At 38.2% G+C, this 21,053-nt stretch overlaps 1 protein-coding gene across 1 annotated transcript in view; it reads right to left on the reverse strand.

Moving 5' to 3' along the window:
• Nucleotides 1-21,053, reverse strand: part of SIK2 (salt inducible kinase 2) — a 132,809-nt gene that overhangs the window by 104,810 nt on the left and 6,946 nt on the right. Inside the window, exons 2-3 of the mRNA XM_018059798.1 lie at nt 14,311-14,427; nt 11,220-11,283 (exon numbers count right to left, since the gene is read on the reverse strand). Coding sequence (XP_017915287.1) covers nt 11,220-11,283; nt 14,311-14,427 — 181 coding nt within the window. The remainder of the gene's footprint in view (nt 1-11,219; nt 11,284-14,310; nt 14,428-21,053) is intronic.

A 21,053-nucleotide genomic window follows, 5' to 3' on the forward strand; every position in this document is an offset into this window, starting at 1 on the left:
TGAAAAGTTTTATCAGGTCTAATTGGATTTTGGTTTTAAAAAGATGGCTTACTTAGTACCTGCTATTAGAAACCTCAAAGGAAAATTTTATTCTAGAATTTTCTACTGAGAAAATGTTTTTCTTTCTTTAAAGAATAGGCATCTTTTTCTTAGATAAAATTCTGTAGATGGCTACATCTTCTTTTCATTTGACAGCCAGAAAGCTTAGAGCCTAACCTGAAGCTCTTAGGCCCTTACTGCTTCTGTGTTCTCTTCCTTCACTTTCCATAGCTGTTTTCTACTCTTATATGTATTCTCTGATTCAGTTCTTTATTCTTGTTTCTATTTTAGAATGATTATTTTTGTATTATTTTCATTTAAAGCTATTTCAATTATCTGCAGAATAAGGTACAATCTAATTAACCAAACAAAAATTAAGGGCATAAAGACCGTAGCCTCATAATGCATGAATCATGCACTGTAGATGCATTCTCAGCATGCCACCAAAATCACTCTTCTGGCCTAAACCTAGTCAGATGAAGCAAGAAAACCAGATGGCGCAGGAAACCTCTCTCTATGCAAAGGAGTGGGTGAGGAGAGATGAAGACCCGAGGCCTTTCCTGAATGAGCAGGGCACAGTCAGGGCAGTCAGCACCAGAAGCACAGGGAACCTGCAAGCGGCGAGGTGTAGCAAGCTACACACAGACTCAAGGTTAGAGTTTTAATTTTTCATATATGCATGGTTTTTTTCCAAAAGTACTTCACCCTCGTCTTAACCTGCAGCTGCTCCACTGCTCTGTTTCTCGGCTCCTGAGACTCCTTTGTTGCTTCACTCATCTCGCTCCTGAACTCGGATCTCACGGTTAGCCACCACTGGAACGTGTGCGGGCCTCTGTCCTCGTCCCCTCCCAGCATCCAGCCCGGCTCATTCACGGTGTCCACTGTTTCCCCTCCTGGGTTGGAAAGCACTGCTCACTGGGAGTCTACCATGAATGCCCTCCCACAGAGCTAATGATCGATGCTTTCATTCATCCCCTGGCTGTCATATGAACACCACCAGCTGCTCTGAACCCTTCCCCACACCACAGTGTCTAATGGATCATTCTTTCCCTGATGTCTCACTTGCTACACTACAGAATTAAGTCTATTCTATACAAACAAACTCATCTTCCTTCTATGTCCCTCAAAGTGCCTTTGTAGCCATGTCCTTGGCCCAAGCTTTAATTCTCACTGAGCGTGCACCGCTGCACACCTTCTCAGAGGAGGAATTCCTCTCCTCTGACCATTCCCTCTGTGCTCCTGATCCCGCTGTTTCTTGTCTAACCTTGGACCTTGTTTCACCAACTGTTTCTTCTTTCCTATCTATATTCTGTTCTTTCCTAGCTTCTTCAAATATTAAGACCACCACCACAAACCGTGACACATACTGAATTCTACAGGCCCCAATTTACCCCTCAGTTTTTTCCTTCTCTCCTTTCTACCTTAAAAAAGCCTCAAAATAAGTTTCATAATACCTTTCTCCCTTTTCTCACCATCTGTAAGCCCATAACCTTTTGAAATTTGGCTTTACTTCCCAATTTATTGAAAAGTACTCTCTTCAAAGCACTGATGATCTCTCTTTTCCCGTTTTTGACCAAAAACATTTTACAAAATTGGCTTTCACCTTCATCCTTTCAAACTTATCCCAAGTAAAAAATAAACATCACACACACATAGATTAGTTTTTCCCAGCTTTGCTGTTGTTGTTGTTTAGTTGCTAAGTCATGTCTGACTCTCCTGCGACCCCCTGGACTCTAGCCCCCAAGGTGTCCACGGGATTTTCCAGGTAAGAATACTGGAGTAGCTTGCCATTTCTTTTTCCAACTGATGATCTCTTAATGACCAAACATATTCCTCTTCATTCTAAACTTCTCTCTTGTCTAATAAGGACAGAAGCTATCCTCACTTTGCAAGACACTCTTCTACTTCACCAAGTCCTTTTTGCCAACCTGCGCTCATAATCAAAACTCAATTTTTAGCTGCCTTCTCTCTGAGGTCTCATTATTAATTAAAGCTTCGCTCATACTTCTATAGATAATTCTCAAATATATACCTATGTTACTAAACCCCCCCTTTTTTTGAGAGAGAAAATGATTTAGTGAGGTATAATTTGCATTACAACAAAGTGTAAATTCTTAGAAAGTGATTTAGATGAGTTCTGATCATGGTATACTCTGTATAACCACAACTCAAAACAAAAATCAACATTTCCACTACTCGAGACGGTTGCCTCTTACCCCTTTCTAGTCGATTTTCCCCTCTCCCCAGAAACAATGAAAAGAGACAACCACTTTTCAACCTCATTAACATTGTTTAGTGTCGCCTGTTCTAGAACTTCACATAAGGAGGACCATAACAGTATAAACTCTTTTCTGTCTAGCTTCTTTTGCTCAGCATAACGTAGGATTTGTTTATGTTGTTGCATGTATAAGCAGTTCATTCCTTTTTATTGCTGTGTCATCACCCACTGTATTCCTATACATAATTTGTTTTGGATACATTTTCTTCTAGATGGACATTTGGGTTGCTCCTGTTTGTGAAAAAGGTTGCTATGAATATTCTTGTACAGTCATTTTACGAACATTTGTTTTCATTTTTCTAGAGTAAATACCTAGGAATGGAATGGTTCAGTAACAGGGTAGATATATGCTTAATTTCTAAAAAACTGAGAAATAGTTATTCTGATTTGCTATACATCACATTAGACTCTCATTGCCAATATATGAGAATATTAGCTCCTTCATATTCTCACTAGTGGCTGATTTTATTTTTTGGAGCTCCAAAATCACTGCAGATGGTGACTGCAGCCATGAAATTAAAAGATGTTTGCTCCTTAAGAAAAGTATGACCAACCTAGATAGCATATTAAAAAGCAGAGACATTAACTTGCCAACAAAGGTCCGTCTAATCAAGGCTATGGTTTTTCCAGTGGTCATGTATGGATGTGAGAGTTGAACTATAAAAATAGCTGAGTGCCAAAGAATTGATGCTTTTGAACTGTGGTGTTGGAGAAGACTCTTAAGAGTCCTGTGGACTGCAAGGAGGTCCAACCAGTCCATCCTAAAAGAGATCAGTCCTGAGTGTTCATTGGAAGGACTGATGTTGAAGCTGAAATTCCAATACTTTGGCCACCTGATGCCAAGAGCTGATTCATTGGAAGAGACCCTGATGATGGGAAAGATTGCAGGCAGGAGGAGAAGGGGATGACAGAGGATGAGATGGCTGGATGGCATCACCGACTCAAAGGACATAAGTTTGGGTGGACTCCGGGAGTTGGAGATGGAGAGGGAGGCCTGGCGTGCTGCAGTCAATAGGGTTGCAAAGAGTCGGACATGACTGAGGGACTGAACTAAATTGAACTGATTCTCACTAACATTTACTATAATCTTTAAAATGTAAAATATTCTAGTTGATATGTAATGTTATCTCACTATAACTTTTAATTTGCATTTCTCTGGTGACTAATTATGTTGAGAAATTTTTCATGTGCTTATTGACCATTAATATATCTTCTTTTGTGAAGTGCTTGGTTCTAGTCTTTTACACATTGTTAAACTGGGTTGTTTGTCTTTTTTCTGTTGAATTTAAGCTCTCTTTTGAATGTCATTTGCTTCTATATCTTCAACTGCCAACAGCTCACATCAAACTAGATGTCCTGATGTTATCTCTGACAGCACATTTAAAATCTAATTTGTAATTTTCTAGTTGGGAATCAGGTCTCTCTGTTGCTGTCATCCACATCACAAATATTCTTCAATTATATCTGCTTTAAATCGTAACTCTCTCTATTTTCCTCTCTTGTGAACTGACAGATTATAATTATTAATGTACAGACTCAGGAACTGCATGGTTCAAATTCAGACTTTCCCACATATTTGCTGTGTGACTTTGGAAAAATTACTGAATCTTTCAGTGCCTATCTTATTATAAAAGGTTTTTGTGAGGCTTAAATAAATAAATCATATAAAGTACTTTAAATAGCACCCAACGAAAAGGAGTACTCAATAAATGCTGTTATTTAGGAAATATCTCTTGCCTAAAATCTTTTCTCAAGAATCTGACAGTTCAGTTCAGTTCAGTCGCTCAGTCGTGTCCAACTCTTTGCGACCCCATGAACTGCAGCATGCCAGGCTTCCCTGTCCATTAGCATGCCAGGCTTCCCTGTCCATTATACTCAAGTCCATTGAGTTGGTGATGCCATCCAACCACCTCATCCTCTGTTGTCCCCTTCTCCTCCTGCCTTCAATCTTTCCCAGCATCAGAGTCTTTTCCAATGAGTCAGTTCTTTGCATCAGGTGGCCAAAGTATTGGAGCTTCAGCTTCAGCATCAGTCCTTCCAATGAATATTCAGAATTGATTTTCTTTAGGATTGACTGGTTGGATCTCCTTGCAGTCCAAGGGACTCTCAAGAGTCTTCTCCAACATCACAGTTCAAAAGCATTAATTCTTCAGCACTCAGCTTTCTTTATAGTACAACTCTTACATCCATACATGACTACTGGAAAAACCATACCTTTGACTAGACAGACCTTTGTTGGCAGAGTAATGTCTCTGCTTTTTAATATGCAATCTAGGTTGGTCATAACTTTTCTTCCAAGGAGCAAGCATATTTTAATTTCATGGCTGCAGTCTGCAGTGATTTTGGAGCCCCCCAAAATAAAGTCTGCCACTGTTTCCACTGTTTCCCCATCTACTTGCCATGAAGGGATGGGACTAGATGCCATGATCTTAGTTTTATGAATGTTGAGCTTTAAGCCAACTTCTTCATTCTCCTCTTTCACTTTCATCAAGAGGCTTTTTAGTTTTTCTTCATTTTCTGCCATAAGGGTGGTGTCATCTGAATATCTGAGATTATTGATATTTCTCCTAGCAATCTTGATTCCAGCTTGTGCTTCATCCAGCCTGGCATTTCGCACGATGTACTCTGCATATAAGTTCTGCATATAAGAATCTGACAATTAACATCTTAATCTAGGCATTCAGCCTCCTATCTCTAGACAATAAAATAATCTCCTAAATCGCTTCTTTCCTCCTTTACTTCACACTACAGACCCTTGTTGGATTTATCTTCCTAACCAAGTCCTCACACAGATAATTACCTTTTGGCTCATCATCACCTTTTGGCTCACAGATGCCCACTCTAACAAATCATCCTAAGCCTTTATCAAAACACTCAAGGTTTTTCACAACTGACTCTACACACCTCTCTAACATATGCTACTTACTTATAGGAGTAGGTAAAGAATTCAAGAAGTATTCAAAAAACTGTGCCTTAAACAGAAAAAGCCAGAAGCTGCAATATAATCATATTACTTAGGAAAATGGAAGCAAATCTGAATTAACCAGCTGAAAGAAGTACAAGTGGCAGCCCCTGTGAAAGGGAAATAGGGGTGGGGAAGAGGATGGGAAACTGGCATTTTTTGGTAACCAATCTGGCAGAATTATTTAACTTCTTACCCAAGTACATGTTTAACTTTTGTAAAAATAAAAACTTGTAAGATAGATACAGACCAAGAAAGATGGAAAGAAAGAGACTGAAGAAGGGAAGAAGGGAAGAAGGAAGGAAGACTAATTATTAACTGAGGCAACTGGTTATCCATAACTAAGGATCATCTGTGGACCTATGTAAGGAATAATTGGGCACATTCATTTACTTAGTGGAGCACCCTATTTGCAGACTGAAGTTTGAATTTTATCCAATAAGTAATAGGAAGGTAAGTAAAGGTTAATGAACACAGTGGTAATATAATAAAAATAATAGTTGGGAAAGATTAAATAGGAAATATATCAGAAATGTACTTGACTGGAAAAGAAATAGAGGTGGTAAAATATGAGGTTTTCATAATTGAGATGAGGTGATGAAAGTCTAGATAAAGGTGATGACTGTGGAAAACAGGATTTAATTTTCAAGTTATTTTCCAAGAACACAAAGTATGACTTGCTGGTAACCTAAACTAAAGGAATGGGGAAAAAAAAAAAAGGTGTGTGCTGAGGGGAGGACACAGGGACTTCCCTGGTGGTACAGTGGTTAGAATTTACCTTCCAATGCAAAGGATGTAGGTTCGATTTCTGGTCATGCAACTAAGATCCCACATACTGCAGGACAACTAAGCCTGTGTCCCACAACTAGGGAAAGCCTATAGGCCCCAATGAAGACCCATCAACAGCCAAAAAAAAGGGAAAAAAAACCCACAATGCCCTCCAGCACAGAGGAGGCACTAAAGGTATTTGTAAAGAGTAACCTCAATAATATAAACATGAACAATAGATTTTAACATATAGTTCTTAATACATAGTTGAACATTACATTTGTGTCATCTAAAACAGACTGAAAAGATTTTCAGCTCAGAATCTACTTGGAATGTTATATATACATTTTCACTACTTGACTAATATTCTATGGACTTCATCTTCTCACTTTCTATTTCACTGTCCTTGTGGTTACCACATCAGAAATTGGCTTTGCTTGCAACTACTTAAATCTACAGCTTACTGTGTCTTATCTTCCACATTTACTCTGGCCGTTTTATATTCAAAATAAACTTTTTATATTAAAAATCTCAAAATTATGCTTCAATTTATATAAAACAATGTGACCCAACTTTAATCATCAAAGGTCTTAGCAAGAAGGAGTAACTGAGAATTTTCCATTTTCATAAAAATGACATCTAACACATAATAGCCATTTCTCTCTAGTTTATCGATAAAATTGCAGCCTGAAGCTTGAAAAAGTATTCCAATGAATAAAGACTTCAAAGGCCTTCCCCTGACCCCACTGCCCTTCTCAACTACCTTACCCCCCTTTTTTTCCCCTCTCTTTGTGAAGAAGAAATCCTTTTAAGAGCTGTGTATTTGGCTCTCTCTGGTTTTCTTCTCTCATTTGCTCTTCAACATAGCTTTGGCCAATTCACTCCACCAAAACTGCTCTTACCAAGGGACAGATACAATGGTTAAACGTCACTCCTCATCCGTCTTGACTACCAGCAGCATCTGATACAGACGCTCACCCTGTCCTTCTGAAAACACTTTCTTCATGTGTTGGTTTTCAGGACACTGCATTCTCTTGGTTTTCTTCTCTTCTTCTTTGCTGGTTCTTCCAAGTTTTAAATGTTTGACTGCCTCAGGGATGAGACATTGGTCTCTTTCCTAATATTCAATATTTGGGTGGTTTTCATCTGTCAAGAAATCCTACTGATTCTACTCATCCAAAACATACCATTAGCATACTTAGCACCATGTGCACTTCTGCTACCCTGGTCTGAGCCATCATTATCTCTCCTACCTGGGCTCCCATTTCCATCCTTGCTCACTATTATCTATTGCTCACTACTATCTATTCATCGCAGCCAGCGATGCTTTAAAAAATACTTCCACGGTGGTCCAGTGGCTAAGACTACGTGCTTCCAATGAGGGGGCATGGATTTGATACCTGGTTGGGGAACTAGATCCTATAAGCTCTTGTTGTTGTTGTTGTTCAGTTGCTCAGTCATGTCTGACTCTTTGAGACCCCATGGACTGCAGCATGCCAGACTTCCCTGTCCTTCACCATCTCCCACAGCTTGCTCAAACTGATGTCCATTGAGTCAGTGATGCCACCCAACCATCTCATCCTCTGTCATCCCCTTCTCCTCCTGCCCTCAATCTTTCCCAGCATCAGGTCTTTTCAAATGAGTCAGCTCTTTGCATCAGGTAGCCATAATACTGGAGTTTCAGCTTTAGCATCACTCCTTCCAAAGAACACCCAGGGCTGATCTCCTTTAGAATGGACTGGTTGGATCTCCTTGCAGTCCAAGGAACTCTCAAGAGTCTTCTCCAACACCACAGTTCAAAAGCATCAATTCTTTGGCACTCAGCTTTCTGTATAGTCCAACTCTCACATCCACACATGACTACTGGAAAAACCACAGCTTTGACTATACAGATCTTTGTTGGGCCATAAGCTCTGGGATGCAGCATTAAAAAAATATATGTGTGTGTGTGTGCATATATATATATAGATTAGATGCAATCACTTCTTTGCTCAAATACCTCTCTAATGGTTCTCTAATTTTGTTGAAGGTAAGAATCACATTCCTTACGTGGTCTGCAAAGCCCCCAAATCTGCCCCACTGCTGCCTCACCTCTACCTTTCTGATCTTGTCTGACCTTTCTACTGTTCCTCCTTGCTGGCTCTTCCCTGTTCCTTGCTTCTTTCCAGTTGCACTGGCCTCCCTGCTATGCCTTGAACACGCCAAGCACACTGCTGCCTCAGTACCTTTGCATTTACTCTTTCCTCTACTGGGATCACTCTCATTTCCCTACATCTTCCACTCTGCTTTCAAGTCTTGGCGCAAATGTCAGCAAGGCCTTTCCTGACCACTCTGTGTCAGACCACAAACAACTCTCCCACTCCACATGCCCCCTTCCTTCCTTTCTTATTTTTATAGCATGTACTGCCACCTAGTATACTATATACAATTTACTTATTTTGCGTATTGTCTCTCTCCCCACAATAAAACCTAAGGTTCCTGAGATAAGGAATTTTTGTCTGTTTTTCTTATTGAGGAATTCTTCCCACACAGAAAAGTCTGCGGTATACAATCAGTTTTCAATAAAGATTTCTTGAAAGACAATTAACATGGGGTAGCCAGCATTGTAAACTAGACTTTTTTGGCTTCAAGCCTACACAATTCTACTAAAACATCAGTTAAGAAGCCTCTAGTTGAAACAAATAGCTAAAGAATTTAAATAACTTGAAGACACAGAAATAATAATGGCTATCCAAAATGAAATGCAGAGAGAAAGAGGAATTTTCTAAATTAGAATCAGTGAGCAGTGGGAAGACTTCAAAGAGCCTAATATGTGTAATTGGAGTCTCTGAAGAAAAGGCCAGAAGAATAATGGCTGAAATTTTTCTGAATTTCATGAAAACTTAACATTCACAAATTTAAGAAGCAACAAACAGCAAACCTAAGAATCATGAAGAAAACCATACAAACGCACATCATAATCAAACTGTTAAAAACAGTGATAAACAGAAAATCTTAGGAGCAGCCAGGGAAAAAAGGGCACTTTATATACGATATATAAAGGAAAAAGATGACAGCAGATTTCTTGTCAGAAATAATGCAAAAGAGAAGACAGTGGAGCAATATCTTTAAAGCACTGAAGGAAAAAAGTCAACCTAGAATTACATATCCAGTACAAGTGTCATTTAAGAATAGACAAAGTAAGGATTATTTTAGATACACAAAAGCTTAAAGATTTCATCATCAACAGACCCGCTCTGTAAGAAATGCTAAATGAAGTCCTTCAAGCAGAAGAAAAATGATGCCAGATAAAAGTATGTATCCAAATAAAAGAATAAAGATGAGAAAATAGGCATCCACATATAGGGATATGTCAACGGTAACTCCACTAGTAAATGCATGAGTTTTAAAAATAATGAAATCTCTTTAAAACATAATTAACTTTTTAAACAAAAAGAACAACACTGCATTTTGTGTTTCATAAAACAGGTATAAATAAAATGTATGACAAGACAATAAAGGCAAGGAGGCGTTAAACAGAAGTATATCATCAAGGACTTCTCTGGTGATCCAGTGATTAAGAACTTGCCTTGCAATGCAGGGGGTATGGCTTTGATCCCTGGTCCAACTAAGATTCCACCTGCCATGGGACAACTAAGTTTGTGTGCACAACTACTGAGTCCACGTGCCCACATGACACAATGAAGATCTCAGGTGCCGCAACAAAGACCTGACACAGCCAAATTAATTAACTCATTAAAAAAGAAGAAGTATATTATTTTAAGGTTCTCGCTAGTGGTAAAGAACCCGTCTGCCAATGCAGGAGATGCAAGGGATATGGGTTCAATCCCTGGATCAGGAAGATCTCCTGGAGGAGGAAACGGCAACCCACTCCAATATTCTTGCCTGAAAATCTCATCAACACAGGAGCCTGACAGGCTATAGTCCATGAGGTCACAAAGAGCTGGACAGGACCGAGTGACTGAGCATAGTAATATATACTATATGTTAAGTGGTGAATATTATTTGAAGGTAGTCTCTAAGTTAAAGACTTATACATGAATGTTCACAGCAATTCGTGTGTAGTAGCCAAAAACTGAAGCCAACTGAAATGTCCATCCACACACAAATGGATAAGCAACCCGGGGTATATTTACAAAATTACATACAACCTACAATAAAATGAAATGATACGCTGATATGTCCAACTAAATGGAAGGATCTTAAAATAATTATACTAAGAGAAACAGCCAGATGAAGAAAGGGTACAGACTACATGAGTACCTTTAAACTGCAGAAGAAATAATCTATAGTGACAGAAAACACATCAGTGCTTGCCTAGTGGTGAAGTGGGGCAAGAGAGATTACAAAGGGTTACGAAGAAACTCTGGGAAGTGATGGTTATCTTGATGGCAGTGATGGTTTCTTTCACACGTGTGTCTGAAAACTTATTAAACTGTTCACATTAAGTACACACAATTTATTGTATGTGAAGTCCTCAATAAAGCTGTTTCAAAAACAATTTTGGACTTAGGTTAAAAAACAAAATATTTAGACTATTTATGGTGTTCTTATTCCATAAAGTAACAATAAAATAGATGAAAGCTAGAACCAATAAAATAGTTATAATTTGTAAGAGTTAGAATAGATCATATAAACCAATTAATCAAATATTTTTTATTAAGAAATAAAGAAACTGTGAGTCCCAGAGAGGTTTAGTGACTTCCCAGAGATCTACAGCTAAAGTTAACAGCGTACTAAACCGTAAAATCCACAACAGCAGGGACTGTTATTTAGGTCACCACTGTATCCCCTACACCTAGTACAATGTCTGAGACATAGTACAAGCTCAATAAATATTTGTTGACTTATCTTTTACCCTGTAAAAAGAGTAAAAAGGAAGATTAAAAGAATCTCCTTTGCAGTATGACTGAAAGTTTCCCGCAACTTTGATTTTCGAATCTCTTCAACACAGATGAGAGAATTAAGCAATAGCTTTAATATCATAAATATAAGAGAACAAATTATATTCTATATTTTTAGCTTACTGTATATTTTATTATAATATAATACTTTAACATTTCTAATTCACATTAGCAACTTTTAAGCAAGCAGGAGAATTAATAGAAAATACTCTATTCAAAAAGCTTACTGACATTTTTCAAATTAAAATATTGAAAGAAATGTGCTTACCAAAAATTTCTCCATTTTTGGCATATTCTGTCACAAGGTACAACATGCTTTTGGTCTCCATTACCTATTGATAAGTAATTCCATATTAGTTTGACAGGAAAAGATTGCTATTTACTACAACATTCTGTGATACTGTTGTTGTTTAGTCACTAAATCATGTCCAACTTGGTGACTCTATGAACTGTAGCTCGCCAGGCTACTCTGTCCATAGGATTTTCCAGGCAAGAATAATGGAATGGGTTGCCATTTCCTTATCTAGGGGATCTTCCTGACCCACAGACTGAACCTGCGTCTTCTGCATTGGCAGGTGGATTCTTTACTTCTGAGCCACCAGGCAAGCCCTCTATGGAATTACATAAATTAAAACAACGAATAAAGGTGTAAAATTATGGACGATTCAGAAGCTGGTGATGTTTATAAGACTGACAATATCCTTATCCTAATACGTTTGCGAAAACTCTAGATTGTGCGTCTTCCCAACGTGGTTTACAACCAGCAGCAGCAGCACTGCCCCAGATGCCTGTTAGAAGCGTAAGCTCTCAGACCCCACGCCAGACCTAACACAGATTTACACTCTCACCACACCTTCAGCGGACTACCATTCTTATTCAAGTTTGAAAAATATGGATATAGGTAATAGGAGTTTTGAAGAACAACTGTTTAACCTCCTCAGTGACTTTTCTAGCTGTGTTATATGGTAGATTCTGATTAAGAAACGAATAATAGAGCTGTTAATCTGGCCTGTAACCTAGCTAATCTGTCACAGTGTGGTAATCCTCTTACTACACTTTCACATTTTTACAAAGTACTGTTATTTTAAAACATTGTTCAAAATCTTCTTCCACAGTTCCACTGCAATACATTTTTATTTAAATTAGTTTTTCTAAATCTAGAAAGGAACATACATACTGGCACATGCTAGTAAATGTAATATTTAACTACTATCTACTGAAAGGCTAAAAACCAATTTTGCTCTAACATTCAGATATAAGACTGTTCTAAAACATGCTAGAAAACTAAGGGCTACCTACAATTTGGGTCTAAACAAATCAAAGAGTAAGACAATGTAACTGATTATTGGAGTTCAAATAAACACAGAATTATCATGTGAATCATGGCAGCTTTTGGTTTGTTTGCTTTGTTTATTTATTGAAGTATAGTTGAAGAATCAGGAGAAGGCAATGGCACCCCACTCCAGTACTCTTGCCTGGAAAATCCTATGGATGGAGGAGCCTGGTAGGCTGCAGTCCATGGGGTCACTAAGAGTCGGACACGACTGAGCGACTTCACTTTCACCTTTCACTTTCATGCCTTGGAGAAGGAAATGGCAACCCACTCCAGTGTTCTTGCCTGAGAATCCCAAGGACGGGGGAGCCTGGTAGGCTGCCGTCTCTGGGGTCGCACAGAGTTGGACACGACTAAAGTGACTCAGCAGCAGCAGCAGTTGAAGAATCACGGTAGTTTTAACCTCAGTTTGGGCTATGGTTCATCAGACGTCTAAGCATGTGATTAGTTTATTACAAGCATCCTCTTTAGGGGAAAAAAAAAAGCTTAAAGGGAGAAGTACTCTGATATAAATTTGATCTAAGAGGCCCTCCACAGTTTTAGAACCTTAGGAATTGTTTTGAGTGGCACATACACCATAGTCTCTCATTCTCAGCTAACGGGAATGCTCTCCAACAGTCTCCACAAGGTTTAAACTAAAAATCTCTCTCAATAAAGCCAAATATGTATGTATATGTATGTATACATGTAAATGTATACACACACATATGTAGATGTGTTTATGAATATATACATGCAGAGACACAAACTGTATACTTGTGCCATTTTATAAATACATACATTATAAAATGAACACAAGAAGATAAACAAAAAAGATAAACAGACTTGGAAGTTCTAATTTTTTTTTACTATATCCCGAGGGACACTTGTGCTAACCAATCTGAGTGCACAGAGTAGTGTTCTGGACTTCCAAGGGGGCGCTAGTGGTAAAGAATACACCTGCCAATGCAGACGTAAGAGACGTGGGTTCCATCCCTGGGTCAGAAAGATCCCCTGGAGGAGGGCACGGCAACCCACTCCAGTATTCTTGCCTGGAGAATCCCATGGACAGGGGAGTCTGGCGGGCTACAGCCCACAGGGTCACACAGAGTCAGATGTGACTGAAGTGACTTAGCATGCATGCATACAAAAGCGTGCTAGCTCCAGCTCACTGAGGGAGGGAGAAAACGGCTCTGACTTTTAAACCAATTTCTGCAGAGTAAAAATACTCCTACCATCACTGATTTTGAGCTATTAGCATGTTAACTGACTCACAAAACTTCTGAAAATTTGACAGTCAGCTCCCACAGCAAGTATAGGCTGAGCACAGCACATCTCTAAGGTCACACACTGCACTTTGGAGAGCAAAGTCATAGACTAGCAAGCACACTATAACATTTTAGCTTAAAAATAGTTTTCTAACATAAAAATTTTAAATATTAATGAATAGAAATATAAAATGTTTTGTATTACATTACCTTTCTTAAACATAAATTTAGAAATCTGAGAAAAATCTTCCTTTTTAAAAACACGGCTTATACTTGAAACTCATGCAGTTTATTTTATGAAAATTACACCTTAATAAGGTTATTTTTTTTTAATGAATGATTTGCTTTACCTGATAAAAGAACCCTCCCTTAAATAAAGACTTGACTTTAGGTATTATAATGTATGTCACTAAAGTAAGTCTATTTTAGCCTTTGTAGTTTATATAACATAAACAGCATTATTTTTTAAATAAGCAAAACTGTTGTATCCATTAAACCACCCACCACCAAAGCCAGCAGGTTTAAGCACATTATCATAAATGCACAACTACAAACTTTGAAAGTAAATAACTTACAGTCTGAGAAACAGCTTAAAGTTAAGCTGGTAGTAGTTTTTATCTCCTAATTTTTAACTATAGAGAAATGGAAGCATTCGTATTAATAAAGGCATATAATTATCTTTTTAGAGACTGAAAAAACTAACATAAAAGAGAAAAATGATGATGTAAAATAGAGTACTGAATGTGAGAAGCATGGAGAAGTATAAAGTTAAGTCATACCTGATAAAGTTTGATTATGTGAGGGTGGTCTAACAGTTTCATTATTTTGACTTCTCGGTAGATTTTCTCAAGGTTCACTTCATCCAGCTGAGATTTGTCTATTATTTTTATCGCCACCTGCATCCCAGACACAAATAAATACAATTAGTATAAAATGGTTAACATTTTCCAGTTACAAATTTTTAAATAAATGACATCTAAGACTCTACCAGTACGTAGGTCCCCATGACAATGATGATAACTAGCTTAAATTCAATGCTCATTCATGCATCTTATTATGGCTCAAACATCTGCCATGTTTAAGGTGCTGTGGCAGATTTTGTTTGGGAGTGTTTTTAATGTGGTATGATGAATAACCCTTTAAAGCTTTATTTTAATGTGTTATGAAGAAAAATAGCCCTTTAAAGTTTTACTTTAATAAAACATAATTCTCTTTTGCTACAACTGTTAACTCCTTACTCCATTTAAAAACTGAAGAAACACAGTCTCAGCAATTTCAACAAGTTGTCTTTCAATGCCAAGTGCCTATAAACAAATCATCAACCAAATAGAAGATAGCTTCTATGATAACTGAAATACAATTTGTCTAGAAAAGCAATGGACGGGTTCCAAAGTATACTGACTTATTTTTCTGGGAAAAATGAGTATAAAAATCCAACTACTTGAAAAATGCCAATTGGATTAAATTTTGTTTTGAAATTCAAGTGCAAAACTTCAAATGTTAGTAATTATATAAAATTTTTACTTAAAGGAATATGATTTTCAAAAAACATGGCCTCTTCCTGTCATAGCTAGACAGAATAATTTGAAGGCGATGCATCTGAAGGTGAATAACTAGGCAGTCATAAAACAACAACTGTGCAAGTTTTTTCATGGAACCAAAAATAACTTTTTTTTAATTCAGTAGGCATTTAGTTAGGAAATAAGTCATTCTGACTTAAATAAAACTTTCACATAATTGGGAACCACCCAAACTTAATTATAGTAAGTTCTGAAGAAATTCTGAAATGTACTTCACATTCTACCCAAAAGCATTCTGAACATAATTCAGGTTTTATGTTGTTGTTTCAGGATAATTTTTACTATCAATTCTTGTATTGCTGGCTTCCCAGGTGGCGCTAGTGGTAAAGAACCTGCCTACCAATGCAGAAGACATAAGAGCTGTGGGTTCAATCCCTGGGTCAGGAAGATTCCCTGGAGGAGGGTATGGCAACCCACTCAACTATTCTTGCCTGGAGAATCCCAAGGACAGAGAAGCTCAGTGGGCTACAGTCCAGAGAATCACAGAGCTGCACACGACTGAAGTGACGCAGCACAACACTCATTTTATTGCCATAACATTTATAGTTCAATACTCCTACAAAGTAACCAAGATAATTGGACTCAACTTGTCAATTCACTGATTTGAATTCACCAGGCTGATTCCTTGGTGGCTCAGACAGTAAAGCGTCTGCCCACAAGGCAGGAGACCCAGGTTCAATTCCTGGGTCAGGAAGATCTCCTTGAGAAGGAAATGGCAACCCACTCCAGTATTCTTGCCTGAAAAATCCCACGGACAGAGGAGCCTGGTAGGCTACAGTCCAGTTCAGTTCAGTTCAGTTGCCCAGTCGTGTCCAACTCTTTGCGACCCCATGAATTGCAGCACGCCAGGCCTCCCTGTCCATCACCAACTCCCGGAGTTCACCCAAACTCATGTCCATCAAGTCGGTGATGCCATCCAGCCATCTCATCCTCTGTCATCCCCTTCTCCTCCTGCCCCCAATCCCTCCCAGCATCAGAGTCTTTTCCAATGAGTCAACTCTTCGCATGAGGTGGCCAAGTATTGGAGTTTCAGCTTTAGCATCATTCCTTCCAAAGAACACCCAGGACTCATCTCCTTTAGAATGGACTGGTTGGACCTCCCTGTAGTCCAAGGGACTCTCAAGAGTCTTCTCCAACATCACAGTTCAAAAGCATCAATTCTTCGGCACTCAGCTTTCTTCACAGTCCAACTCTCACATCCATACATGACTACTGGAAAAACCATAGCCTTGACTAGACGGACCTTAGTCGGCAAAGTAATGTCTCTGCTTTTCAATATGCTGTCTAGGTTGGTCATAACTTTTCTTCCAAGGAGGAAGTGTCTTTTTAATTTCATGGCTGAAGTCACCATCTGCAGTGATTTTGGAGCCCCCCCAAAATAAAGTCTGACACTGTTTCCACTGTTTCCCCATCTACTTCCCATGAAGTGATGGGACCAGATGCCATGATCTTCGTTTTCTGAATGCTGAGCTTGAAGTCAACTTTTTCGCTCTCCTCTTTCACTTTCATCAACAGGCTTTTTAGTTTCTCTTCACTTTCTGCCATAAGGGTGGTGTCATCTGCATATCTGAGGTTATTGATATTTCTTCCGGCAATCTTGATTCCAGCTTGTGCTTCTTCGAGCCCAGCGTTTCTCATGATGTACTCTGCATAGAAGTTAAATAAGCAGGGTGACAATATACAGCCTTGACGCACTCCTTTTCCTATATGGAACCAGTCTGTTGTTCCATGTCCAGTTCTAACTGTTGCTTCCTGATCTGCATACAGGTTTCTCAAGAGGCAGGTCAGGCGGTCTGGTATTCCCATCTCTTTCAGAATTTTCCAGTTTATTGTGATCCACACAAAGGCTTTGGCATAGTCAATAAAGCAGAAATAGATGTTTTTCTGGAACTCTCTTCCTTTTTCCATGATCCAGTGGATGTTGGCAATTTGATCTCTGGTTCCTCTGCCCTTTCTATTTTTTTTTTTAATTTAAAATAAAAATAAAATTGCCATACATTGACATGAATCCACCACAGGTGTACATGCGTTCGCAAACATGAACACCCCCCACCTCCCTCCCCATAACATCTCTCTGGGTCATCACTGTGCACCAGCCCCAAGCATGCTGTATCCTGCATCGGACATAGACTGGCGATTCGATTCTTACATGATAGTATACATGTTTCTGGTTCCTCTGCCTTTTCTAAAACCAGCTTGAACATCTGGAAGTTCACGGTTCACGTATTGCTGGCTTGGAGAATTTTGAGCATTACTTTACTAGCATGTGAGATGATGCAATTGTGCGGTAGTTTGAGCATTCTTTGGCATTGCCTTTCTTTGGGATTTGAATGAAAACTGACCTTTTCCAGTCCTGTGGCCACTGCTGAGTTTTCCAAATTTGCTGGCATATTGAGTGCAACACTTTCACAGCATCATCTTTCAAGATTTGAAATAGCTCAACTGGAATTCCATCACCTCCACTAGCTTTGTTCGTAGTGATGCTTTCTAAGGCCCACTTAATATCTAGGATGTCTGGCTCCAGGTGAGTGATCACACCATCATGATTATCTTGGTTTTTAATTCTCTTAGATTCCTGTTAATACAATTAATTCTTTCTTCTTCCCTTACAGCTCTCTGTCCTGTGCTGTCAAAGTCCTACTGTAACATTTATTACTTACCGTTCTCTATTTCTATTTTGCCGTCCATAGCTTGTTGCCTAATTTGAATTAACTGTAACTCACAGAACTCAAGCTTCCCAAGGGAAGTCAGATTACTAAATATAATGGGTAAATTGCCTAAGAAGAAAGGTGGTAGCTCCTTCTTTAAGCAGTAAAGTTTGCAGGTTTTGTGACAGTTTCATTATGTTTGGTGGAGAACGCAATGGCAACCCACTCCAGTACTCTTGCCTGGAAAATCCCATGGACGGAGGAGCCTGGTAGGCTGCAGTCCATGGGGTTGCGAAGAGTCGGACATGACTGAGCAACTTCACTTTCACGTTTCACCTTCATGCATTGGAGAAGGAAATGGCAACCCACTGCAGTGTTCTTGCCTGGAGAATCCCAGGGAGAGCAGAGCCTGGTAGGCTGCCGTCTATGGGGTCGCACAGAGCTGGACATGACTGAAGTGACTTAATAGCAGCAGCAGCAGCATTATGTTTGGTGGTATTTTATTTATTCCCATGATCAAAATATTCTAGAAAGTAAGACTGCTAGATGAGTGACTGATTAATACTGTACTTACTATTAGGAACATTACTGGACCCCCTTCACCTAATTAAGAGTATGACAGAATATAGTATTATCAGTTATTCTGGGTAACTTTGGGTAAAAGCTGTCAGATAAAAGGGTAAGTGTATATTTTATTATTCTCAATATTCCTTAAGAAGGTAAGATGGAGGTTTACAGACATGCATATTTTGAAGAAAATTTCTTGCCCTACAATTTTTGGAGTACATCTAGAGATCAGTAGTTCCTCCCAAACAAAAAACTTTTATAATGAAATGAGTCATAAATATCTACTAAATAGAAAAATAATAGAAAGGAACAATGTTTAAAAAAATTTTAGCATGATTACTGTCATTAAGAAATTTATTGTATATAACATCTTGAGCATCATATTTAATGTTCAAGAAAAAGTTTAAATACTAAATAACAATTAACATATTACCAAAAAGATATCTCCTCTTTGACACTCTTTTGGAATCTTAAGAGATAAGATAAATTTTATTTTTTTCTCAATTTTTTGAAGTAAATGGAACAAGCAGTACACTGATGAGTTGATGAAACTGAGGTTGAAAAGATACTACATACTCTACAAAGGTCTTAAAGCTCAAGTGAATTAATGGGGAAAAAAAGTCACAGGCCTTCTAACTTCAAGTTCCATCTTTTCACTATTCATTGAGCATATTAGTCACACATTTATTGAGCACCTGCTGTATGCCTAGAATTATACCTAGGATACAAAAATGAACAAGATATGATTCCTGCCCTCAGAGAACTTAATAGGTCTATGAGAAAAGGGGGAAGACATTTTGGAAAACAAATTTTATGAACAAACAAAAGAAATCTGCATTTGGGGATTTCCCCAATGTTGTATGATGAATTTACAAAAGAGTTGTGCTCCACTAGTCCAGTACTCTTGCCTGGAAAATCCCATAGATGGAGGAGCCTGGTGGGCTGCAGTCCATGGGGTCGCTAAGAGTCAGACACGACTGAGTGACTTCCCTTTCACTTTTCACTTTCATGCACTGGAGAAGGCAATGGCAACCCACTCCAGTGTTCTTGCCTGGAGAATCCCAGGGACGGGGGAGCTTGGTGGGCTGCCATCCATGGGGTCACACAGAGTCGGACACGACTGAAGCGACTTAGGGGCAGCAGCAGTAGCAGTTCATTTTAAAGGTAGCTATGAACTTAGATTTCTGGGAACTTTCTCTCTGCATCCCTTCTCTACTTAGTTCCAAACATAGTACCAAGGACAAAATCTGCATGGTCACAACAAAGTCATGCAAGGAACTCTAAAAATCAAAGTATCTTTTCTTTGTTGTTGCTCATCTAAACTAGGGCTTCCCCAGTGGCTCAGCAGTAAAGAATCTGCCTGCAATGCAGGAGACACAGATTCGATCCTTGGGTCAGGAAGATCCCTTGAAGAAAGAAATGGCAACCACTCTAGTATTCTTTGGAAAAGACCCCAATGCTGGGGAAGATTGAGGGCAGGAGAAGGAGGCGACAGAGGATGAGATGTTTGGATGGTATCATCAACTCAATGGACATGAGTTTGAGCAAACTCTGGGAGATAGTGAAGGACAGGGAAGCTTGCTATGCTGCAGTTCATGGGGTCACAAAGGGTAGGACATGACTGAGGAGCCTGGTGGGCTATAGAACATGGGGTCGCATAAAGCTGGACATGACTGAGCAACTGAGCACTAATTCTTAATTATGCATGAAATATCTTTTTTTAAAAACCTTCAATGAATTTATACAGCAATAAAAAAAATTAGTATTGCTTCTGTTGGGATACAAAAGGAAAGTTTTCTATATAACTCTGGAAACTAGGATAATTACTATCAACTAAATCTCAGGTAAAACAGCAACACTGGATATTCAATCTCATAAACAGGAAAATGTATATATACCTAACATAATGTGACATGTCAACAAAATCTCAAAAAACATTTTTCACTTCTTCATAAAGATGAAAAAGTGAGCACCCTTGTGAGCTGAAGTTCAATGAGATGGCTTTATATATATATATATACACACACACACATATGTATTGCTAGTAGGAATATAAAATTGATTATAACTTTTCTGGAAGGTAATCTGGCAGTCTTTACCAAGAACCTTAAAAATCATCCATCCCATTTAGAAATTATTTGCAGGAAATAATCTGAAATGATGATCAAGATTTATGTGTCAATATATTCAAAAGTATTTTTTATAATGTAAGAAACAGAAAACAATAATTGGGAAATCATTACATGACTTATGGTATATTATGACTATTACATGGCTTTTAAAATAGTTCCTTTTAACAATATAAAAAATGAGACAAAAATATTAAATAAAAAATGAGAATAACAGTGCAGTTTCAACACAAAGTATACATAGAAGAAGACCAATAAAAACTAGATATAAATATGATGAAAATGTTATCAGTGGGTGAAAAATCATGATTTTATTTTCCTGATTTACTTTTCAGTGCAAGTTTTCTTCAATGAGCATGAATTACTTTTCTAATTAGAAAAAATGAAAAGTGAAATAGTTATATTTATTATACAGGCTAACTTCTCCATCTGTGAAATACTGGTGATTTTCATTTTCTTGTTTTCTAAGTTCTCTATAAATGGCTATATTATTTAATAAGATTTAAATCTTAATTATGAATAAAAATGTTTCCAACAAGATTAAGTTAAAAAACATGTAAAATACAAATTTGCAAGAAGACAAAGGATTAAATATAAG

This window comes from Capra hircus, chromosome 15 (assembly GCF_001704415.2).
Source record: "Capra hircus breed San Clemente chromosome 15, ASM170441v1, whole genome shotgun sequence".
Classification (NCBI taxonomy): Eukaryota; Metazoa; Chordata; class Mammalia; order Artiodactyla; family Bovidae; genus Capra; species Capra hircus.